This window comes from Pongo pygmaeus, chromosome 4, assembly GCF_028885625.2.
Source record: "Pongo pygmaeus isolate AG05252 chromosome 4, NHGRI_mPonPyg2-v2.0_pri, whole genome shotgun sequence".
Lineage (NCBI taxonomy): Eukaryota > Metazoa > Chordata > Mammalia > Primates > Hominidae > Pongo > Pongo pygmaeus.
Genome location: NC_072377.2, coordinates 166,257,095 through 166,277,909, shown reverse-complemented (window position 1 = coordinate 166,277,909; position 20,815 = coordinate 166,257,095). Strand labels below are relative to the sequence as shown.

The following is a 20,815-nucleotide window of genomic DNA, read 5'->3' as shown; positions in this document are numbered from 1 at the left end:
GGCTTTAGTGACTTAGTAGAAAGTAGGAAGAATTTGAATGGAAATCTACCTGATTCCAAAAATTGTGTTTGTTCTACTAAGACTGTGTAGCCATTTCCAAGATAACAGGTTTATTAGTTTTTTTATTTATTAATTTTACTTGACAAAAATTGTATATATATAAAATTATTATGTACAGCATGAAGGTTTGAAATATGTACACATAGTAGAATAGACAAGCTCAAGCTAATTAACATATACATTACCTTACACACTTATTTTTTGCAACGAGAACACATAAAATCTATTCTCAGCAATTTTCAAGCATAAAATACTTTGTTATTAACTATAGCCACAATGTGGGACAATAGATCTTTTGAATTTATCTCTCCTATCTAACTGAAATTTTTTAACCTTTGATTACCATCTCCCCAGTCCCACTCCTGCCAGCCTGTGGTAACCATCATTCTACTCTCTACTTAGATGAGTTCAACTTTTTAGATTCCACATATAATTGAAATTATGCAATATTTGTCTTTCTGTTCTTGGCTTATTTCACTTAACATAATGTCCTCTAGTTTCATTCATGTTGTCGCAAATGACAGGATTTTTTTTTTTTGTCTTTTTAACCCTGAGTAGTATTTCACTGGGTATATATACCAAATTTTCTTTATACACTTATCCATTAATGGACACAGGTTCATTTTATATCTTGGCTATTATAAATAGTATTTCAGTGAACATGGGAGTATGGGTATTTTGTTGTCATACTAATTTCAATTCCTTTTGATATATACCCAGTAGTGCAATCACTGGGTCATATATATGGTAGTTCTATTTTTAAGTTTTTGAAGAACTTCTATACTGTTTGCCAGAGGCTATATTAAATTTACATTCTTGCCAGTGGTATATAAGGGTCCCGTTTTCTCCACATCTTCACCAATACATATCTTTTGTCTTGTTGATAATAGCTATCCTAACAGGCGTGAAGTGATATCTCACTGTGGTTTTAATTTGCATTTCTCTGATGATTAGTGAGACTGAGCATATTTTTATATACCTGTTTGCCATTTGTATGTCTTCTTTTAAGAAATGTCTATTTAGATTATATGCCCATTTTTTAATTGGATTATTTATTTTCTTGCTATCGAGTTGTTTGAGTTCCTTATATATTTTGGACATTAACCCCTTATTAGAAGTATGGTGTGCAAATACATTCTCCTATTCTGTAGGTTATCTCTTCAATCTGTTGATTGTTTCTTTTGCTATGCAGAAGCCTTTTAATTAGATGTATTCCCCTTTTGTATGTTTTTGCTTTTGTTGCCTGTGCTTTCTGGGTAATAGCTCCAAAAATTATTGCCCAGACAAATGTCATGGAGCTTTTCCCCCTTTGTTTTCTTCTAGTAGTTTTACATTTTTAGGTCTTACATTTAAGTCTTTAGTCCATTTTGAATAGATTTTTGTATCTGGCATGTAACGAGGATTTTAATTTCATTCTTCTGCATATGCATAACTGGTTGTTCCAATGCGATTTATTGAAGAGATTGTCCTTCCCCATTATGTGTTCTTGGCATCATTGTTAAAAATCAATTGACTATAAATATGTGAATTTATTTCTGGGATCCTTATTCTGTTCCATTTGTCTATGTGTTTGTTTTTATGCCAGTACCATGCTATTTTGATTACTATAGCTTTGTAATATATTTTGAAGTCAGGTAGTATAGTGCCTCCAGCTTTGCTCTTTTTTCTTCAAAATTGCTTTGTTTATTCAAAGTCTTTTGTAATTTCCTATGAACTTTAGGATTGTTACTTCTATTTCTGGAAAAATATCATTGGAATTTTTATAAGGAATGCATTTAATGTGTAATATGAATATTTTAATAATTTGAATTCTTCCAACTCATGAACATGTGTGTATTCTCTAAAGGGACAGAACTAATGGGATAGATGAATATATGAAAGGGACTTTATTGGGAGAATTGACTCACATGATCACAAGGTGAAGTCCCACAGTAGGCCGTCTGCAAGCTGAGAAGCCAGGAAGCCAGTCCCCAAATTTCAAAAGTAGGGAAGCCAATAGTGCAGCCCTCAGTCTGTGACCAAAGGCCCGAGACCCCCTGGAAAGTCACTGGTGTAAGTCCAAGAGTCCAGAAGCTGAAGAACTTGGAGTCTGATGTTCGAGGGCAGGAAGCATTGAGCATGGGAGAAAGATTGAGACCAGAAGACTTAGTCATTCTAGTCCTTCCATGTTCCTCTGCCTGCTTTTATCCTGGCTGCACTGGCAGCTAATTAGATGGTGCCCACCCAGATTGAGGGTGGGTCTGCTTCTCCCAGTCTACTGACTCAAATGTTAATCTCCTTTGGCAACACCCTCACAGATGCCTTCAGGAACATCCTTCAATCCAGTCAGGTTGACACTCAATATTAAACATCAAAATGTGCTATCTTTTCATTTCTTTGTATTATCTCCGATGTATTTTATGAGTGTTTTATAGCTTTCTGTGTACAGGTCTTTAACCTCTTTGGTTTAATTTATTCTTAATTTTATTTTTTAGCTATTGTAAATTGAATTGTTTTATTGATTACTTTTTTGGTTACTTTGTTGTTAGTGTACAGAAACTTTACTGATTTTTATGCTGATTTTATCTCTTAAGTCTTTATTGAATTTGTTTATTAGCTGTAAAAAATTTTTGGTTGTACCTTTTGGATTTTCTGTATATATCATATCATCTGCAAACTGGGACAATTTAACTTCTTCCTTTCTAATGTGGATGGCTTTTATATTCTCTTGCCTAATTGTTCTATGACTTCCAGTTGAATAGAAGGGACAAGAGTGGACTTCCTTGTCTTATTCCTGATCTAGCGTAAAAGCTTTAAACTTTTCTCCATTAAGTAGAATGTTAGCTGTGGGTTTGTCATTGACAGCCGTTATTGTTCTGACTACATTCCTTCTATACCTAATTTGCTAAGAGTTTTTATTATGAAAAGGTTTGCTATTTATTTACTTCTGATTATCAAATTGCCCTAAAGCTTAACAGCTTAAAACAGACATTTCTTATTTTATAACTTTTGAGGATCAAAAATAAGGATTGGCTTAGCTAGAGAATTCCGGCTCAAGGTCTCTCATGAAGTTGCCATCAAGCTGTTTTCTGGGGCTGTGGTCTCATTTGAAAGCCCAAAGAGGAAAGGCTCTTCTTTCAAGCCCACTTAAGCAGTTGTGGCAAGCTTAAGTTTCCTGCAGGCTGTTGGAAAAGGGCATCAGTTCTTCTGACTGTTATCTGGAGAGCTCCCTCAGTTTCCCACCATGCGTGTCTCTCCGTGGGGCAGTTTACAACATGGAAGAGCAAGAAATCAGAATGACAGAAAAAGGCTGCAAGGAAATCCTGGACAGAACCTTCAATCTTTTTATAACCTAATCTCAGAAGGAACACCGCACCACCTCCCTTGTATTCTGTTTTTCAGAAGTGCATCAATAAATACAGCCTACCCTCCAGGGGAGGGGAATTAAGCTTCACCATTTGTGGACTATCAAAGAATTTGTGTACATATCTTTCAAATCACCACAGCATACTAATTCCATATTCAACTTGAATATGAGAACTATAAATACCTAAGGATGTTGCATTTATCTTGACTGAATTTGGGTTTTGGTGATTCTTTAATAAATGGCAGTTATTTAATTTTCAGTATCTTAATAATCATTTAATATCTCTTATAGGTCCTGTATTTTGTTTTGGGTTTTTTTTAAGTTTATTTAAAGAATTTTTTTTCCTGAAGCCAGGAATATAATTGGTAGTTTAGAAAAGAACAGATTTGCATAAATATTGGTTAAGGCTTTTTGTATTACTTGAGCTATTTTCTGCATAACTGTTTTTTGAGATGAAAATGTTTTATTCTATGCGAGAAGCCCCAAATGGTAACTTCTTGGCCGGCACTAATGAAGTCACTTTCAGAGTCTTGTTTGTGTGGATTAATTTGCATAGGTATCTAAGGGGCATATGAAGAGAGTTGGCAATTCCCTTATTCACATACGTTGGACTTTCAGTAGGTTGATAGTCTGATATGAATGAACAATAGCATCAATTATATACAAATGCATTAGTTTCCTTTTTAAAATATACAAGCTCCACTTCATCAAAGGATAACCAAATGAGTTACATTAAATTTAAAAGTTTTCAAATATATATTTATATTAATTTAGTCTAAAACATAACAATGACCTTTAAATCCCTAGCTATTCAAAGGTGAATTATGTTTGCTTCTACTACAGAGGAAGACAAGTTGGCTAGTTTTTGGTAACTTTTAATAATTAAAATTTTAATGAATTGTTTATAATTTTAATTAAATCATAGGATTTTAGATTACAGATCCTTTGGAACTGTGATTCTCAAAGTTTGGTACAGAGACACTTGGGGGTTTCAGAGACCCTTTTGATATGTCCTTGAGGTCAACACTTTCTTCATAACAAAACCAAGACTTGACTTGCCTTATTCACTTTCATTTTTTCACAATGTACAGTCATGTTTTCCAGGAGCTAAATGAAATAAGGTATTTCAAAAATAAATGTAGAAGCAAATGTGAGAATCCAACTATCTTCTGTTAATCATTAACATTAAGGAGATTTACAGAAATTTACAACAATATAGTCTTCTTAATTTTCTTTTGTTTTGGAAAATATTATTCTTCATAAAATGTTATTTATATTCATTAGATAATAGGATCATTTTTGTTGGTTTCAATTAATTAATGAAATTTTTAAATTTATGTTTTAATTCCTAACATGGTAAGTATGAAGTGCTATAACCCACATAAACAAAATTATTTTGTAATCCTTAATAATGTTGCAGTATAAAGAGGTTCTAAGACCAAAAATTTGAGAATTGCTGTTTTAGAATAACAATTTTTTTTCAGATATAGAAACTGAGCTCTATAAAGAGTATATGATTTGCTCAAAATTCTACAGCTCATGTATAGCAGGGCGGGGACAGGAACCTAGGTAGGTCTTCTGATTTATGTTATGTCATATGGCTTAACCTATAATATTCATAAAATAGTTGGAAATTCCCTTTAGCAATGTCCAGCTGTGATTATGAATGTCATCCTGGAAGTAAAGATGTATAAATCATTCAATGAATGGGGAAAAAATGGTTTGTTTTCTGTTTTCTACAGAACCCAGCATTCTCCATTAGATTTTGCTACTTTTTAATCTAACCCAAAACCTAGTAGATTAAAACAAAAAACATTTATTGTCACTCAGAAGGCAGGTCAGCTGGGAGGTTCTGCCAATCCAAGCCAGGCCCAGCTGATTTTAGCTGGGCTCACATATGCATCTGTGGTCCTCACACAGGTGGGCTGAAGACTGTCTGGCTGGCTGCCATGATGAAGGTAACTGAGTCACATGGCCCTCATCATACTGCAGGCTATCCAAGGCATGTTTGCAGCATAAGTTTAGACCTGGCCCAAGGATACTGTTTTTGATTAAAGCAAGTAGCAAGGGCAGCTCACATTCAAGGCGTGGGGAAATACTCTACCTCTGCATGTGGGGAGCTACAAAGTCACATTACAAAGTAGAGTGTACATAATTACAGATTTTTTTGTAATTTTACAAAATAATTCAAAAATATGGCTTTGAATAATAGTGTCAAGTGTTAAATGTAGTGACTATGGGACTGAATTTCAGTGTTAAAGCAGATTGAGTTCAATCGTCATTTCTGGCATTTGGACAAGTCACTTAACCTTTTTAACTTGCACATTCTTCATCTGTAAAATGAGAAAAAAAAGTTTCTCCAGTAAAGGATTCTATTAACGATTAGATGAGGCAATGCATGTAAAGTACTTGGCTTCACAGAAGAAATGCTTTAGAAATATTAGCTAGTGGCCATTTAAAAAGCTCATGCTCTAGATCAATTCATTGAACTGACTCTCCTAGACAAAATAGCAATGCCATGTTTAACTGTGCATATATGTCTGCATGAGCAGCAGGCTTGCTGTCCACCTCCAAAGTCTCTTTCTTGCTATTTACATGAGCCCTTTCTCCTAACACAAGTTCAGTCTATCTCAGTAAATATGTACTAAATAGCTGATATTTGCCTCCTTTCTGTTCCAAGCCATGGTTACAAATTTAAAGAACAAATGATCTCTGTTTAAATAAAAACTCATAGTTGAGTAAAAAAGATAAAATCCTTACCAGATAATTTCAATTAAATTTACTAAGTGCTAAGAGAGGATAGCACAGATAAGGGTTCATATCTAGAGTTTAGGGACAGTATGAAAATTTGTCTTATTAGTCAAGATACATGCTAACAGTCCATATTACAGACTAATAACTCTTTTAGACCCAAAGTTTATCTTCAGGAGCATCCTGCCTGCAATTCCTTAAATAAGCAAGTCTTCAGCTGACCCCTATCCCAGTGAAGATGTACAAAAGAATGGGTTAAGATGGAGAGACCCAGACCAGTTCCTACATCATTCAGCTAGGACTTTACTTTCTCTGTTACCTCTTATTAGAAAGCAGATATGTTGGTGTAACAGCTGATGACACTTTATTGCACATTTGTGCATATCACCTGGACCATTCAATTGGCCTTGTTAATTTAAACATCTTCCATTATCACTTTTGAGTTAACAAACTCTTCTGTGTGACTATATCCACTTTTCGCCAGGGAACATTATTCCATTTGAGCTGTAGCTATTAGCTCCTTCTGGAGACAATTGTGGCAGAGTGGTTTCCAAAATCTATCAGGCCAGAGAAAGTCATTATCAGAGGGTCATGGCCATTCAAAGGAAGCTTTTCTTCAACTTAGGAATGAAAATACGAATTAAAAGTCAGCAACATCAAGAAGTTTCCCTCAACACAGAGGCCTTTACTCCAACTTGGTAGCTACCTTTTATAAACAGGTACTGGCAGCATTGCCTTTCTTTTGATGACTCTGATACTCTGAGACAAGCGCGTGGATATTCCATATCCCAAGCCACTAATGACGCTTAGGATTGCAATCCGACTACCTTGCAATTCTGTGAATGACATCTGTTCATCACTATATTCTCAGAGGGGGATCTGAGGAGCCACAAGTAAAAGGATTAGCAAGTTGACAGTTCAGTTCAGCAAACTTGTGTGAGTGCCACTCTGAATTAAGACCTGTATTAAGAAGGAAAAGAGCTACAGAGAAGGACCGGACATGGTTCTTCACCCTCTTGAAAGATAGTCTAGAGGGGAAGACTATCCAACACATCCACAAATCCTCTAATGCAAAAGTGGATGTGAGAACCACACTAGTAGAAATTCAACTAGAGTGCTGTGGAAATATTAGAGGAGTAAAGAGAGAACAATTCCAACTTAGGGAAAACAAGATAGTGTCTTGGGAAAGTTGGAAGTTGAAATGTGTCTTTAAAGGGTGCAGAAATTTGATGTGAAAGGGGAAAATATTTAAAGTAACTGAAATAACTTGAACCAGAACCTTGAGGTCAAAAGAGTTCTGAAGATTACTGAAGAGTATGAGCAAAAGATGAGAGATTTGGAAAAAGAATAAGAATAATAGAAAATGAGGCTGCAGGTAGAAGCTACAATGATGGAGTTTTGAATGGCTGAAGAATTTGCATTGAAGTTGAATTGAAGTGGGAAATTCTCACTTCCATCAAGAAGTTTTCTATGTTTTTGTTTTTGCATTCTGTTTTGGTTTTTAAAGCATAGAAATAGATCATCAACTTCTTTTTCATCTTTTAAAATTTTTATTGCGCTATAAGATACAAAGTGCACAAATATTAAGTATACCAATCAAATTTTTTTTCTTTTTTTTAAATTATATTTTAAGTTCTGTGATACATGTGCAGAACATGCAGGTTTGTTAGATAGGTATACACGTGCCATGGTGGTTTGCTGCACCCATCAACCCGTCATCTACATTAGGTATTTCTCCTAATGCTATCCCTCCCCTAGCCCCCAGGCCCCGACAGAGCACCATGTGTGATGTTCCCTTCCCTGTGTCCATGTGTTCTCATTGTTCAACTTCCACTTATGAGTGAGAACATGTGGTGTTTGGTTTTCTGTTCCTGTGTTAGTTTGCTCAGAATGATGGTTTCCAGCTGCATCCATGCCCCTGCAAATGACATGAACTCATCTTTTTTAGGGCTGCATAATATTCCATGGTGTACTATGTGCCACATTTTCTTTTTCCAGTCTATCCATTGATTGGCATTTGGATTGGTTCCAAGTCTTTGCTATTGGGTACAGTGCTGCAATAAACATATGTGTTCATGTGTCTTTATAGTAGAATGATTGATAATCTTTTGGGTATATACTCAGTAATGGGATTGCTGGATCAAATGGTATGTCTGGTTGTAGATCCTTGAGAAATAGCCACACTGTCTCCCACAATGGTTGATCTAATTTACACTCCAACCATCGGTGTAAAAGCATTCCCATTTTTCCACAGCCTCACCAGCATCTGTTGTTTCCCATCAACTTTTTTTAAAAAAAACAAATAGTACCAGCATATGTAGCATAAATTGGAGGAAGGCGGAAACCCTAAAAGGTTGCTGACAAGTCTATTGAAGAATATGAATAAAAGATGCAGAAATCCAATGCCAGAGTGCAGTATTCTTAGCCTAATAAGGCAAAATATTTAAATAAAACTAGCGTAACTACAAATTTGCAGAAAAATTTTGGACCTAGCCCCATCTCTGTATTTTCTGCTATTGGTGATTGTAGGTTATAGACTATTTGAGGAAACCAGGCCCCTGAATAGAAACAGCATCAGCAATGTTTCCTCCTATTCCTTGTAAAGGAAATAGAACTAGGAAAAAATATTTTAATGCTGGAGCTTATGAAAACCTTTGTTCAGAAAAAACCTTGTTCTTCTTTGGATACAGCTAGATACAAGATTTTCCTTGCCTGACACTTACCACATGGCAAATGACTTATGCTCAGTAAAAATCTCCCAATCTCCTGCTATGCTAAGGATGGTCCATGGACAAAAAGCATCAGCATCACCTGGGAGTTTATCAGAACTTCACTATCTGGGGTTTCACCTATTAAATCAGAATCTGCATTTTCACAAGATTTTCAAGTGATTTCTGTGCACATTAGCTTAAGAAGCATTGGCCTACTCTGTATGCCAAAGGTTTTCTGACTTGTCAATATTACTTCAGGACTTAAAGCCCATGCATATGGACAAATCAAGGTTAGATGAAGGGGAAGAATCCTGATAATGATAACACTTCAGTTCTTTGTAGAGACGAACCTTATAAAGAGCTTAAGGCAGTGCCTGGTACATAGGGCTCTATAGTTGGTAGCTGCTATATATTATTTTTGTTGTTGTGGCTATTTTGTTTAATATTGTTAACTGCTTTCTTTTACCTGGGTCAGTAGATTAATTGCTTAGTCTCTCTAAACATAAGTAAGAAAATTTAAGAAACACATCGTGGAGCCAAATTTGTAGAAACAGGCACCAGATCACCTTGCTCCCATACAAAGGCAAAAAATACACAGTTTTGCATTGATATTTTAATGGATATATGGTCTTTAAAACCCACAATCTGACATTTTACTTGATTATTAATGATTTCCTATTCTCCTACATCATAAGATTTGAATTCAAAAAACCGTACATGCACAAAAAAATAATAGGTCATCTCTGATGAAGGATGAATGCTGGACCATGACTTACTTGATGGTGTCCTTACTAAGACGCCACTAGATAATCAAGCCTGACCTATCCTAGGTCGATTATTTTGAGCTACTTGAGGTCTAGAAATGATTTGACAGCAAAAAAATGTGTGTCTAGCAGTTCATCTAAAGAGCAGAGTGAAGAATAAGATGCAATTAAGGAGTCAGAGCAATCACTCAGAGTGTCTTTGGAACACTTTCGATATTGAGTTGAAAGAGTTATGACTGAGAAGTGTGTGTCTGTCTCTGCCTCTCGAAATATCCCAGTGACTCTAATTGGCATTGACTGCACTCAGTCCTGTGCCTTTGCAGAGCATACAGGCCTCTGCATGGAGTGGATTTCATTCTAATGGTGGACTGACAGACTTCTAATTATGGTCACTCAAGCTAGTCATGAGAAGAATGCTTGCCTTCTGGCTGAACATTCAATCATGCTGCTTCCCTGAAATATTTGTCTCTCTTGCTCCATTAAAAGATAATTCTATCTCTACGTTATTGCAACTTTTTTCTCTCCTGGAAACATTTTTGGAGGAAAAAATGGTTAACCCACTAAAAATCAGAATATGGTTCTGAGAGACTGTGGGTCTTCTCCAGTGCTTACCTGGCTTTTGAGGGGACATAAATAAATAGCACTGTGTATGGCTTCCCTAAAGTGTGTGAATAATTGCAATCCAGTATTTTATGGAATGATTATACCAGGGAGGGTATTTTTATATGCTAAAAAATGTATATGGTTAAATAAATTTGGAATATTCCAGAAGTAAGTAAAATTAAGCAGATGATTTATTGCAGGTTTTCCTAAACTATGGTTTTAAATGTTTTATGACTCTATAATAGGGAGCCAAAATGTGTAGTTACTCCCAAATATATTGATTGCGTAACCCTTTTCCATGAAGCACATTACAGATTAGTGTTTCTCAGAACAGAAATCAAGTTTTACTAATAGTTATTTACAGACTAATAATAGTAACTATACAACATTTTAGATACAAATGGAGGGTATGTGTTAAATTATTTTATGATGAGGTATTTTATTCAAAAAGTGCTGTGATGTATACATAAAATGCTGTGATGTACACATTAAATTTATGCACCTTTTAATTAAGATGGTTCTTAAAAGATTGAAACCACCATGACTAGTGTGAACTATCACAATAACATTGACCCATAGTTCTCATTATTTGCCAATTAGTTATGATGACAAAATTAACAGATTAAAGAAACTGCTATGTGACAATTGTTATATTGGATACAATCCTAGAATATTTACCAATCCAAATGAGAAACAAAGTTTAAATAAGTAATGAGAGAACAATAAGTCACCTTAATTTCCCACTGGAAAAAATAATAATTATATATATATATATAAAAAATAAAATATAAATAGTGGCATTAATTCACCTCTTCTAAATGTTCTCATTGGTTCCTGCTGTTTAATATCTTGGCACAGTTTCAGAATTTTTGCACAGTAAAACAATTCTAAAATGAAATATTGACTTAGTAGATAACAAAATTTATAGATTGACAGTAAAGAGAGAAAATAACTTTTTAAAATGCCATGTTATATAATCAGATGTCACAATTGTGAGATCATATTTAGTTATTGTGTAAATGTTTTAAAATGGTATTTCTATTTCTTAGATCCCATATAATACATGTTTTTATCAGTTTCAATGAGAGCATATCTACCATTTGTATCTTATAGATATATATTTTATAGATTTTTATATTTGTTTTTCCTGATCAGAGGCTTGTAACATTTCATATTGCTTTAATTTCTTCAGGTGAATGCCAGTGAATTTGTATTTTAGTTTATTTATAGGCCCTCTGAATTATTATGTGTCTTATGTTTTTGATGATAACAATACAAAATTATTTAATGACTCAGTTTCTGGAATCCCATGAATAAAATATAAATGATGAGTTTAATTTGCAATACATTAATGAAGTGCTTCAGTGCATTTCCTTCTGATATCTTTTTAAAGAAATCTAATTTTTTTTTTACTCATCATTATTATGAAAGCTGTAAAAGTCAGGTCATATATATTTGCATATGTTTTCTTTTAGTTTTTAATCACTTTGAGAGACTGCTAAGTATTCCTCCAGAGAATATCCAAAGAAAAGAAGAAAACGAGGTCTGCTTTAAACTCATCCTACATAGTATATTGAGTTGGCTTTTAACTTGACCACCCTGGAACTGTCATGGGGCTCATTGCTCTTTGGTCTTCAGAAACCAATGATGCAATAGCAACATTTGCTTTCCATTTGCAATCTTCTATTCTTGGTTAGCCTAAAATAAAGTCAAGAGGATTTGATTTTCTAAGACAGGCAGTAGCCAGAAGTAAATACAGTGTGCTGTTTATTGTGTCAGATTCCAAAACCCAAAACATCAAAATAACTTTGAAACTTCTTATTAGCAATTTCCAAAACGTTGAGGAGTTCTGTAAGTGTGGTTGAACAGCTATGTTTTCCATTGTGCAAATTGTATGTATTCACTTAATAACCACAAAATGGGACATAAAATATGTTTTACATTCATTTTTAATAATTCTTATTTGAATAACTATCAACTGAAATATTTGTTATTATCTGCTCGTGCTGTACTAAGCATTTTACATTTTTTTCTTTATTTTTCTGCCTGACAGCTCTATGAAGTGGCCATTATTATTATATTAGTGTTGCAATTTACAGGTTGGGAAACAGAAGACAAAGAGATGTGCAGTACTTAGGATGAACTAATACATAGGGAGAAATATATAGTGAAGAACCTCGAATTATTCTGAAGAGTTCTCTTTGTTGGGTGTTTCTTTACTCACTCAGAAAATGTTTATTTAGTGCCAACTGTGTGCCAGCACTATGCTAAGAGCAAGAGGCAGAAATAAAAATGCAGTGCATGATCCTTTACAATATATAAACATCTAGAGAAAGCATTTACATAAACCAACACAAGCCCAAAGTCACATGTGCATTAAATAATTGTTTTATTAATTTAATAATGTTTACTGGGTGCCTACTTCACACGAGGTGTTGCCTAGCAAACACTGTCATTTTGCCAAAAGTTTGCAGTTCCTAGTAATGTTTCTGCTGTTGGAAAACTAATCAGCATCTCTTATATAACCTGGTTGAAATGCTATAGACATTCACATTCCTCTGCCTACAGGTAAGCTTCTGTTATAATATTTATAGCAATGGATAAAAGAAGGTAAATACTGAGGAAGATTAGGAGGAAAGAAACCTGGAGGACCACATATACTCTGTTAGTTTAGACCTAGTTCCTTATATAAGAAATACTGAGTGTTTCATTTTTCTTTCCTCTTCTTTGGAAGATAGCTGCATTTGTTTGTACAAAAATGGACATTTCTTGAACATAGCATGTATTTTTTATGTCCTAATGGTGGGGCAGGGAATGCAGTGGAAAAAAATGCTTTCTTTGAGGTCAGTCACATAGATATGGCATCAAGTCCTTACTCTATCATTTGCCAGATGTGTGATTTTTAGCAAGGTCCTTAATCTCTCTGAATCTTAGTTTTCTCAATGATGAGATAAAGACAAAAGTAACTAACTTGCAGTATCAGGGCTCATTATTTCAAATAATGTGTATAAATACTGTTCACCTATAAAATGATTGTTGTGAAGATTACATGAGATAATGAAAGTGAAGCGCTTAATAGACTTCCTAGTAAAACGAATAACATCACTCAATAAATAACAGCATTTATTTTAATTGCTATCATTATCTTTTTCATTTGCTAGACAAGTGGTTTTCAGTGTTTTTATGTGTCACCTATAATAGAATTATCTGGAATCCTTATCAAAAAGAAAATCAGATCCCCAAGCCAATTCCTGATTAGCTAAATAAGAATCTCTACTGGTTTCTTGGGCATCTTAAACCCAGTGTCCTTGAGGTAGAGACTTTAGCTCTCTGTAGAAAGGGATGGTGTCTAGTTAACAAAGTGCCTAGTATATACCACCAACTAACGCAATAAATGGCAGTTGCTACTTTATAACATGCTGCCAGTTACTATCTTGGAAAACCAAGGAGAATCTTGGTTAGGACTAACTTCATGGGAAATGATTACCATCTTTTTTCATAAATAACCTTTTTCATGTTTATATAATAAAAAATTTTACAGTGCATTTCTGAGTACTTAGTTCAATTCTAGGAGCTGTAGTCATTTTGTTATTTTAAACTGGTTTATCAAAGGTAGGATTGTCATTGTCTCTGAACTATTTCATAACTGAGAGATATGGATAAAGAACTGATAAGAAATTGGATTACATTTGACATGGAGCCTCAGACTGAGTATTTTATCACCATATTAGGAAAGTTGAAATCATAGGAAAAGTACAGTTATCCTATGGGATAGGCATCTCATTTCTCAGGATTGGGTAGAGAATTTTATACGGAAGCGAGGCGCTCTTTTCTGAGAATTTGCCTACTGTTCAATTCACTTAATACCTGGAATGTATGTGAAATCATGAGTCTGAAATTTACTTTTATGTATTTATTTATATATTTTTAGAGGCAGAGTCTTGCTCTGTCACCCAGGCTGGAGTGCAGTGGTGCCATCACAGCTCACCTCAACCTCAAATTCCTGAACTTAATCCTCCCACCTCAGTCTCCCAAGTAGATAGGACTATAGGCATGTACCACCATGCCTGGCTAATTTTTTATTATTTTTTCATAGAGACAAGGTCTTACTATGTTGCCCAGGATGGTTTGAATTCCTGGCCTCAAGTGATCCTCCTGCATTGGCCTCCCAAAGTGCTAGGATTACAGGCATGAGCCACTGTGCCTAGCCCCGAAATTTACTTTGAAAAGAAAGTTATATAAAAAAAGAATTTTTAGCAAAGCAGATGGCTCTATGTTAGATAGTACTAGTAAAATATTGCTGACGTATAATCAGTTAAAACTCTACAATTTTGATTTCAATGTAGTTTGTGGTGTTTGCAAGTAAAGAAGCCTTTTAAAAATCATTAACTATATCCGGAGGCCTTTGGTTGTGGTATTAGAAGTTCAAATGCTCTATAACTCTTCCAAAAGACTGTAGTTCTGCATCAGATAGAGATGGCTACTCTTATGAATAAAGGGAACTGTAGATTTCTAGAAAAGCTAAACCATACAGCCTGAGCTGTGCTGTTTGATGTAGATTCTCCAACTGAAGGTATCCTAGTTCTTTGAAAAAAAACATTTTTTTCTACCTTATTTTAAAGATTGAACTCCCTCTCTTTGGAGGGAAGAGAAGTGGTTCGTTGAAAATCATCTGGGGCTAAGAGTCAAGGATTGGTATTCTTGTCATCTCTGTCACACTGACTAGTCACATGTCAAAAGGCAAAGAATTTAAGCAGTCTTTTAAATTTATTGGGTTGTTTTTGGAAATGGCAGAGCAATATCCATCTTGCCTGTCTCCCAGACTTGTGAAAATCAACTATCCAGATGCAAAAGTTCTTTGAAAAGATAAATGTGATGTCTCTTCACATGGAGTGTGACATATGCTTTTTATTTGGGTTTTTTTTTTTGGAGGGTGGGTGAATTTGTAAGATATTATTAATATTCACTGGATTATATGGCATACTTCCCTGTATAGCACTGTTTACAATCTAATATGTGCTTATTCATTGCTGTTATATGTTTGCTTACTAGCTAGGATTATATGTGTGCTCATTTCTTAAGATTGTACTCCACCCTGTGAATTGAGAGTATCATTAATAACAGAGAATATGTCTTTGTTATATAAACTTTCATCCCCAGCAACTGTGCCCTGTTATGCATAGTAGGTGTTTAATAAATAGTTGTGGAATGAATGGAAGCATGCCTCCAAAATGCACTGTGCATGTCCAATGTACACTATACAATTATAACTACTCCTCAAAGCGATTGGAGTTAATGTTGTTTTGAGTTTTTCTGTGGAAGATTTTCTTTGAAACTAAATATGCTACAAAGTCAAATTTGAAAATCAACTACATGAATATTGAAAAGATGATTCTTCTTCGTAATCACTTCTCTTCTGACTTGAAATTCAAATATATTGTAATTCATATATTTTATATTGGGGAGAATTTGATAATCATCATTATACTAATAGTTTAAATTATTGTTCTCTTATTTTATCTTCTCATAAAGTAAAAACTAGTGTTATGTGATAATGTTATATGATGATGTGACAATGTTTGATAGAATGGGATTCATAATCAGGTAAACCTGGGTTTAAGTCCCAACTATACCTATTCCTATTTTATTATTAAGTCCCAACTATACTATTCCTAGTTGCAAGAGAATCTATACTGTTAATTTCTCTAAGCTCTTGTAAGTCTAATATGGGCCTAATTATACTACCCTAATGAGATCGTCATGAGGATTAAATACAGTAATAGACTTGAAATGTTTAGTATGATACCAAACACATAACAGCCTTTAGCTATATCTTTATATTATTTATATAGGTCATCTTCTAAACGATATTTTTTTCTGTTTTGTCTGTTTTTTTTTTTGTTTTCTGTATTTGTGTGTGTGCGTGTGTATGTTTCCTTTCACAGATGGATACACAACTGATGACATTGAGTTTTACTGGCGTGGCGATGATAATGCAGTAACAGGAGTAACGAAAATTGAACTTCCACAGTTCTCTATTGTAGATTACAAACTTATCACCAAGAAGGTTGTTTTTTCTACAGGTTTGTATCATGGAAAAGTGTTAAGGGAAAATAATCTTCACCATATTTTGTTAAACATGTTCACTTATATTAGAGTTCTGTCCCAGGGAAGCACAATGACTTTACAAGACAAATCCACTGAAAACCCTCAGTTTTCCATGAAGCCTATTGTTCTACTAGGGACCCATACTATTATTTTCCAGAGGCCACCCCAGCAGAGCTGAGAGGATCATCTCTGTGTATCCCATTTGCCAGAGAAGCGACTAATTTTTAGAAAGAATACAGGAAGAGAAATAAAGACCTGGCTCAGAGATGTTCCCCAACATTATAACATTATACATCCCACAGAATTGACCATAATCCCTTGATTATGATTATGATTGGGAGACCCAAGTTGTAGTTCATTCAAGTCTGATCACGTGAAATTCTCCAAAGACAATGGAAGGAATTCACATTTTCTTCAAAGGATAAGAATTTCTTTACACAGTTTTACCTCCTATGTGATCTAAAAGCTGTTTCAGGTGTTAAGATTATCCCAAGGCCTTTGCCATCTTCACCCTTCCAGCATGGAGATTTTATATGGTCATACTTGATTTCATCAGCAAAATTTTTGCATTTTTATAGCAATAAAGCTGAGGAAAGCAATCATTTGCTAGACACTCATTTAGGCAAAAAATATTAAACCCACAGGGGTATCCTTCTTTATATTTTTCTTATTGAAATAAACCCCACAGGCACAGAAATAACTAATACTGTAATGGCCCTTCTGCTAAGAAGTCAGACACTTTTTGTGCCTACAAACCACTTCAGGCAAAAGCTGTGTGACTTGATAAAAATACAATGCCTTTAACTTTAAAACAACAACAACAAACAGAAACTTTTCCTAAGTTTGAGGTCAGCTGAATTCCTAAAAATCTATGGAAATGAGTTCCTACTTAGAATATTCTTACTATCGTATTCAGACACTTAGCCTAGCCCTCCAAAAACTAAACAAGGCTTTCTTCCAAACAATGAGAATATCCTCTCCCAGCTACTTATCATGTGAACTTCCTATAGTCTAAGATTGTGCTCTGTTATTTGTCTTGTTTTATTAAAGGGTAATTGCCCAGGTCATCACAATCAAGGAACCCAGATTTAGGAAGCTGATTCTTTAGTTGTATCTCCCACAAATATTGCTCAAAAGCAATGGGTCTCCACCTTTTGGTTGGTAAGGTATACTTTTAGAACTCCAATGGAAGCAATGAAACTATTAAAAAAGAAAAGAATGCATATACGTGAAAACCTACAAAAACCTGCATTCCCTGAAACATCACCACTGATCACAGACTTAAACGGCGATCTGTGTCTTGAGAAGAGTTTTCTTTTACTATGACCAGAACATGCAGCCTCACTCTCATATAAGATTAAACTTACAGGATGAACTTACTAAGGAACAACTGAAAGAATGAAAAAAAGAACTGTCCCAAATTGTCCTAACAATTACAGAGGAGGGGTATGTTTGATTCACTCTATGAGGCTGAGTAAGGAAGAGCTGGAATTCTTTTAATTACTGGTGAGTACAGGATGCATTCCACACTGAGTAACTCCTGGTAATTAGAAACTCGGGCTCTCAGACTACTTTTGCAGAAGAAAGTGTCCTTCACTAAGAGCTAAAACTGAACTGAGAGAAGATGTACTGTTTATGGACCTTTAAAGAAAAGTATCCTATAAATATTGATTGATAATGATGATGTTCTAAAATTGCCTTTCTAGGGTCCTATCCCAGGTTATCCCTCAGCTTTAAGCTTAAGAGAAACATTGGCTACTTTATCCTGCAAACGTACATGCCTTCCATCCTGATTACCATCCTCTCCTGGGTCTCCTTCTGGATTAATTACGATGCTTCAGCTGCAAGGGTGGCATTAGGTAGGCCATTTTATTACTGCTTGTGGATTTTGACTCTGTGTGTACATTTCTGTGTTCGCATGCACGCGTTTTCCTTATCCTGAAATTTGTGGTGCATGAAGCAACTGAACCTCTCACACTGCAAGAGTTTCGCTATGAGACTTTGGGTGATCTGATTCAGCATTAAATAAATTAAACACGAAGTAAAGCTCTTTCATGTCAGTATTAGTTAACCGTATAGCTGTTGATAATGAGATTAGTCCCATCAGTTTGATATTTTTATTGAAACATATTTCATATAGTATTGCTTGCATAATTGTTCAATTTGTATCTGTGCTTCTTTACCTAAGAAGACCTCCCTTCTACGTTTTTTTCTGCATGAAAGACAAGAAGATGTGTGTAGCAAATGGATAAGCAGAAAGAATTCTAAAGTCTTATTAACATTTCAGAGTAGCATGACTAAGGCAAGAGACAACAAGTAAGAATATTGAGAAGTAATCTGTGGCATCTCTCATCTTATGCTTTTTTTTTCTAACAAACACAAAAGGAGAATAAATTTCATTTTATGAACATTTTTGTTATTAACTTCAGGTAAAGTAAATTTATGGCCTTTTACACAATCTTGATTATTGTGGATTCTGACTATTCCCTTTAAAATGTTGAATTGTTCACTTTTACCATTAGATCTCAATTCAATCATTACTTTCTTAGAAGAACCACTCATTTATTATTCAACAAATAATTGTTAAATACTTAATGTATGCTAATTGTACTAAGCACTGGAGATAGAGCAGTTTTCTGAAAGTTATATCTAGCAGTAAAAGATATACAATAAATTTAATAACCACATAAATTATACAATGTGGTAAATCTATAGAGTGATATAAAGCAAGGGGGCATGGGTTTGCTAGAAGTTCAGTTTAGAATAATTAGGGCCGACTTCACTCAGAAGTTGTCATTGGAACTAAGACTTGAAGATTAAGAGCAATGTGGATATCTGGGTGATAATATTCCAGATTACTGCAAAGGCCCTGGGTAGGAATAAACCAACAGTGTCAGCAGGAGGCTAATGAGGCCAAGTGAGTTCAGGGGGAGTAGCAAAGATAATGTTAGGGAAAGAGGCCTAAAAGATCACAAAAGGGTTATTACAAAGGGATGATAGGCCAGGACAAAGGCTTTGCTTTTATTTTGAATGAAATAGCCATTGACTGAGCATAAAAGTGGCATGATTTGATTTCTGTTTTAAAGGGATCACTTCGGCTACTGGGTTAAGATTAAGTTATGTGGCTCAAGGATGGGAGGAAGGAGAAGGAATGACCTCCCAGGCTGAGTCAAGCACCTGTGATATATACACTTGCAGTACCATAGACCTCCCCTGTGTGTAGACTAACCACAGTTACAACTTATGTTTTCTTAGTTGTGTGTTGTCCTTTTCCCCTTCAGCAATGAAAGATCCATGGAGGGAAGGTCCATATCTAGTTTTATATCTGCAGTGTCTTGCATGGGGAATGGTGCTCAGTAAACATTTGCTGAATGAAAGAGTGAATAAAATTTGCAAATATCCCATTTTTCCAAAGTTGAAACATGTCTTTTTTGTATCTATTACAGGAACAATAAATAATTTATTAACTCTTTAGAAGACACTTTTAAAATGTCTTTATGTGAGCAATTTATTACTAGGTTCAGAAATACTTTAAAATGAGATTTAGATAAATAGTAAAATCAGCAATGTCAGTTTTATTATATACGTATGATACAGGATCATCCATAGTTGAAATGATGAAGAGAAAATTGAAACTGGAAAATGTCTCAAAATGATGGCTATAAAGAGGACATGAGAAATGTAAGATACCTGTATCTAAAGCAAGACCAAGGTTTTATGGGCGTGCTCAGAAACAAATGCTCAGATTTATTTTTTCTATAGCTGTTTCTTGGTGGAGTATAAAAACAAAATAGAAACTATGACATTATTACTAGTGAGATAAAATTAAATCAGAAAACTGTGTCCCCCCCAAAATCATAGGAATGAAATTTAACTTTCAGGATGTGTTATTGGATAGTGTTTAAGGGCCTGGATCTCTGAGTCAGAAAGATTCTCATTCCAGTGGCAGCTCTACAACTTTCCATCTGTGTGATCTTGACCTCTGAGCTTTGTCTATTTTCACATCACTATTTTGCTACAAAGCTGGACTTTATCATACTCAGGACCTTGGACTTTCAGTGCATTTACCTTCCGATCACAGCTTAGAGGGAAACTACTTCCCACTGTCAGAGATACCAGCTCAACAGGACAAACAATTACAGCCTGACCCAGTGTCACATTTTCCATAAGGAGTCCTAGAATGCATCTGTGTTATTTATCTGGGCATTATGTGCCTGTCTGATCCACATACATGAGGGCTATGGTTCCTGCTTCTCTGTTACCCTCCACTTCTAATTCCCAAATGTTTATAATCATTTATTGATATTGCCTGTATAATATATTCTTTAATTTCAGTACCCTTGCTGTTATTTTAATTGACTTCACTTCCATCATTCAGTTGGATTACTCTGAAAACCTCTTAACTGGCATTCTTTACTCCTGCCATGCCTGCTTCTCCCCATCCTCCACACTGTCACCACAGTGATTGTTCT

At 34.9% G+C, this 20,815-nt stretch overlaps 1 protein-coding gene across 3 annotated transcripts in view; it reads left to right on the top strand.

Annotated features, from left to right (window-relative positions):
- GABRB2 (gamma-aminobutyric acid type A receptor subunit beta2) overlaps window positions 1-20,815 on the top strand; it is a 259,173-nt gene that overhangs the window by 195,350 nt on the left and 43,008 nt on the right. For all 3 annotated transcript variants that reach the window (XM_054489138.2, XM_054489135.2, XM_054489137.2), the window contains exons 7-8: window positions 16,181-16,318; window positions 18,050-18,202. In XM_054489138.2, coding sequence (XP_054345113.1) covers window positions 16,181-16,318; window positions 18,050-18,202 — 291 coding nt within the window. The remainder of the gene's footprint in view (window positions 1-16,180; window positions 16,319-18,049; window positions 18,203-20,815) is intronic.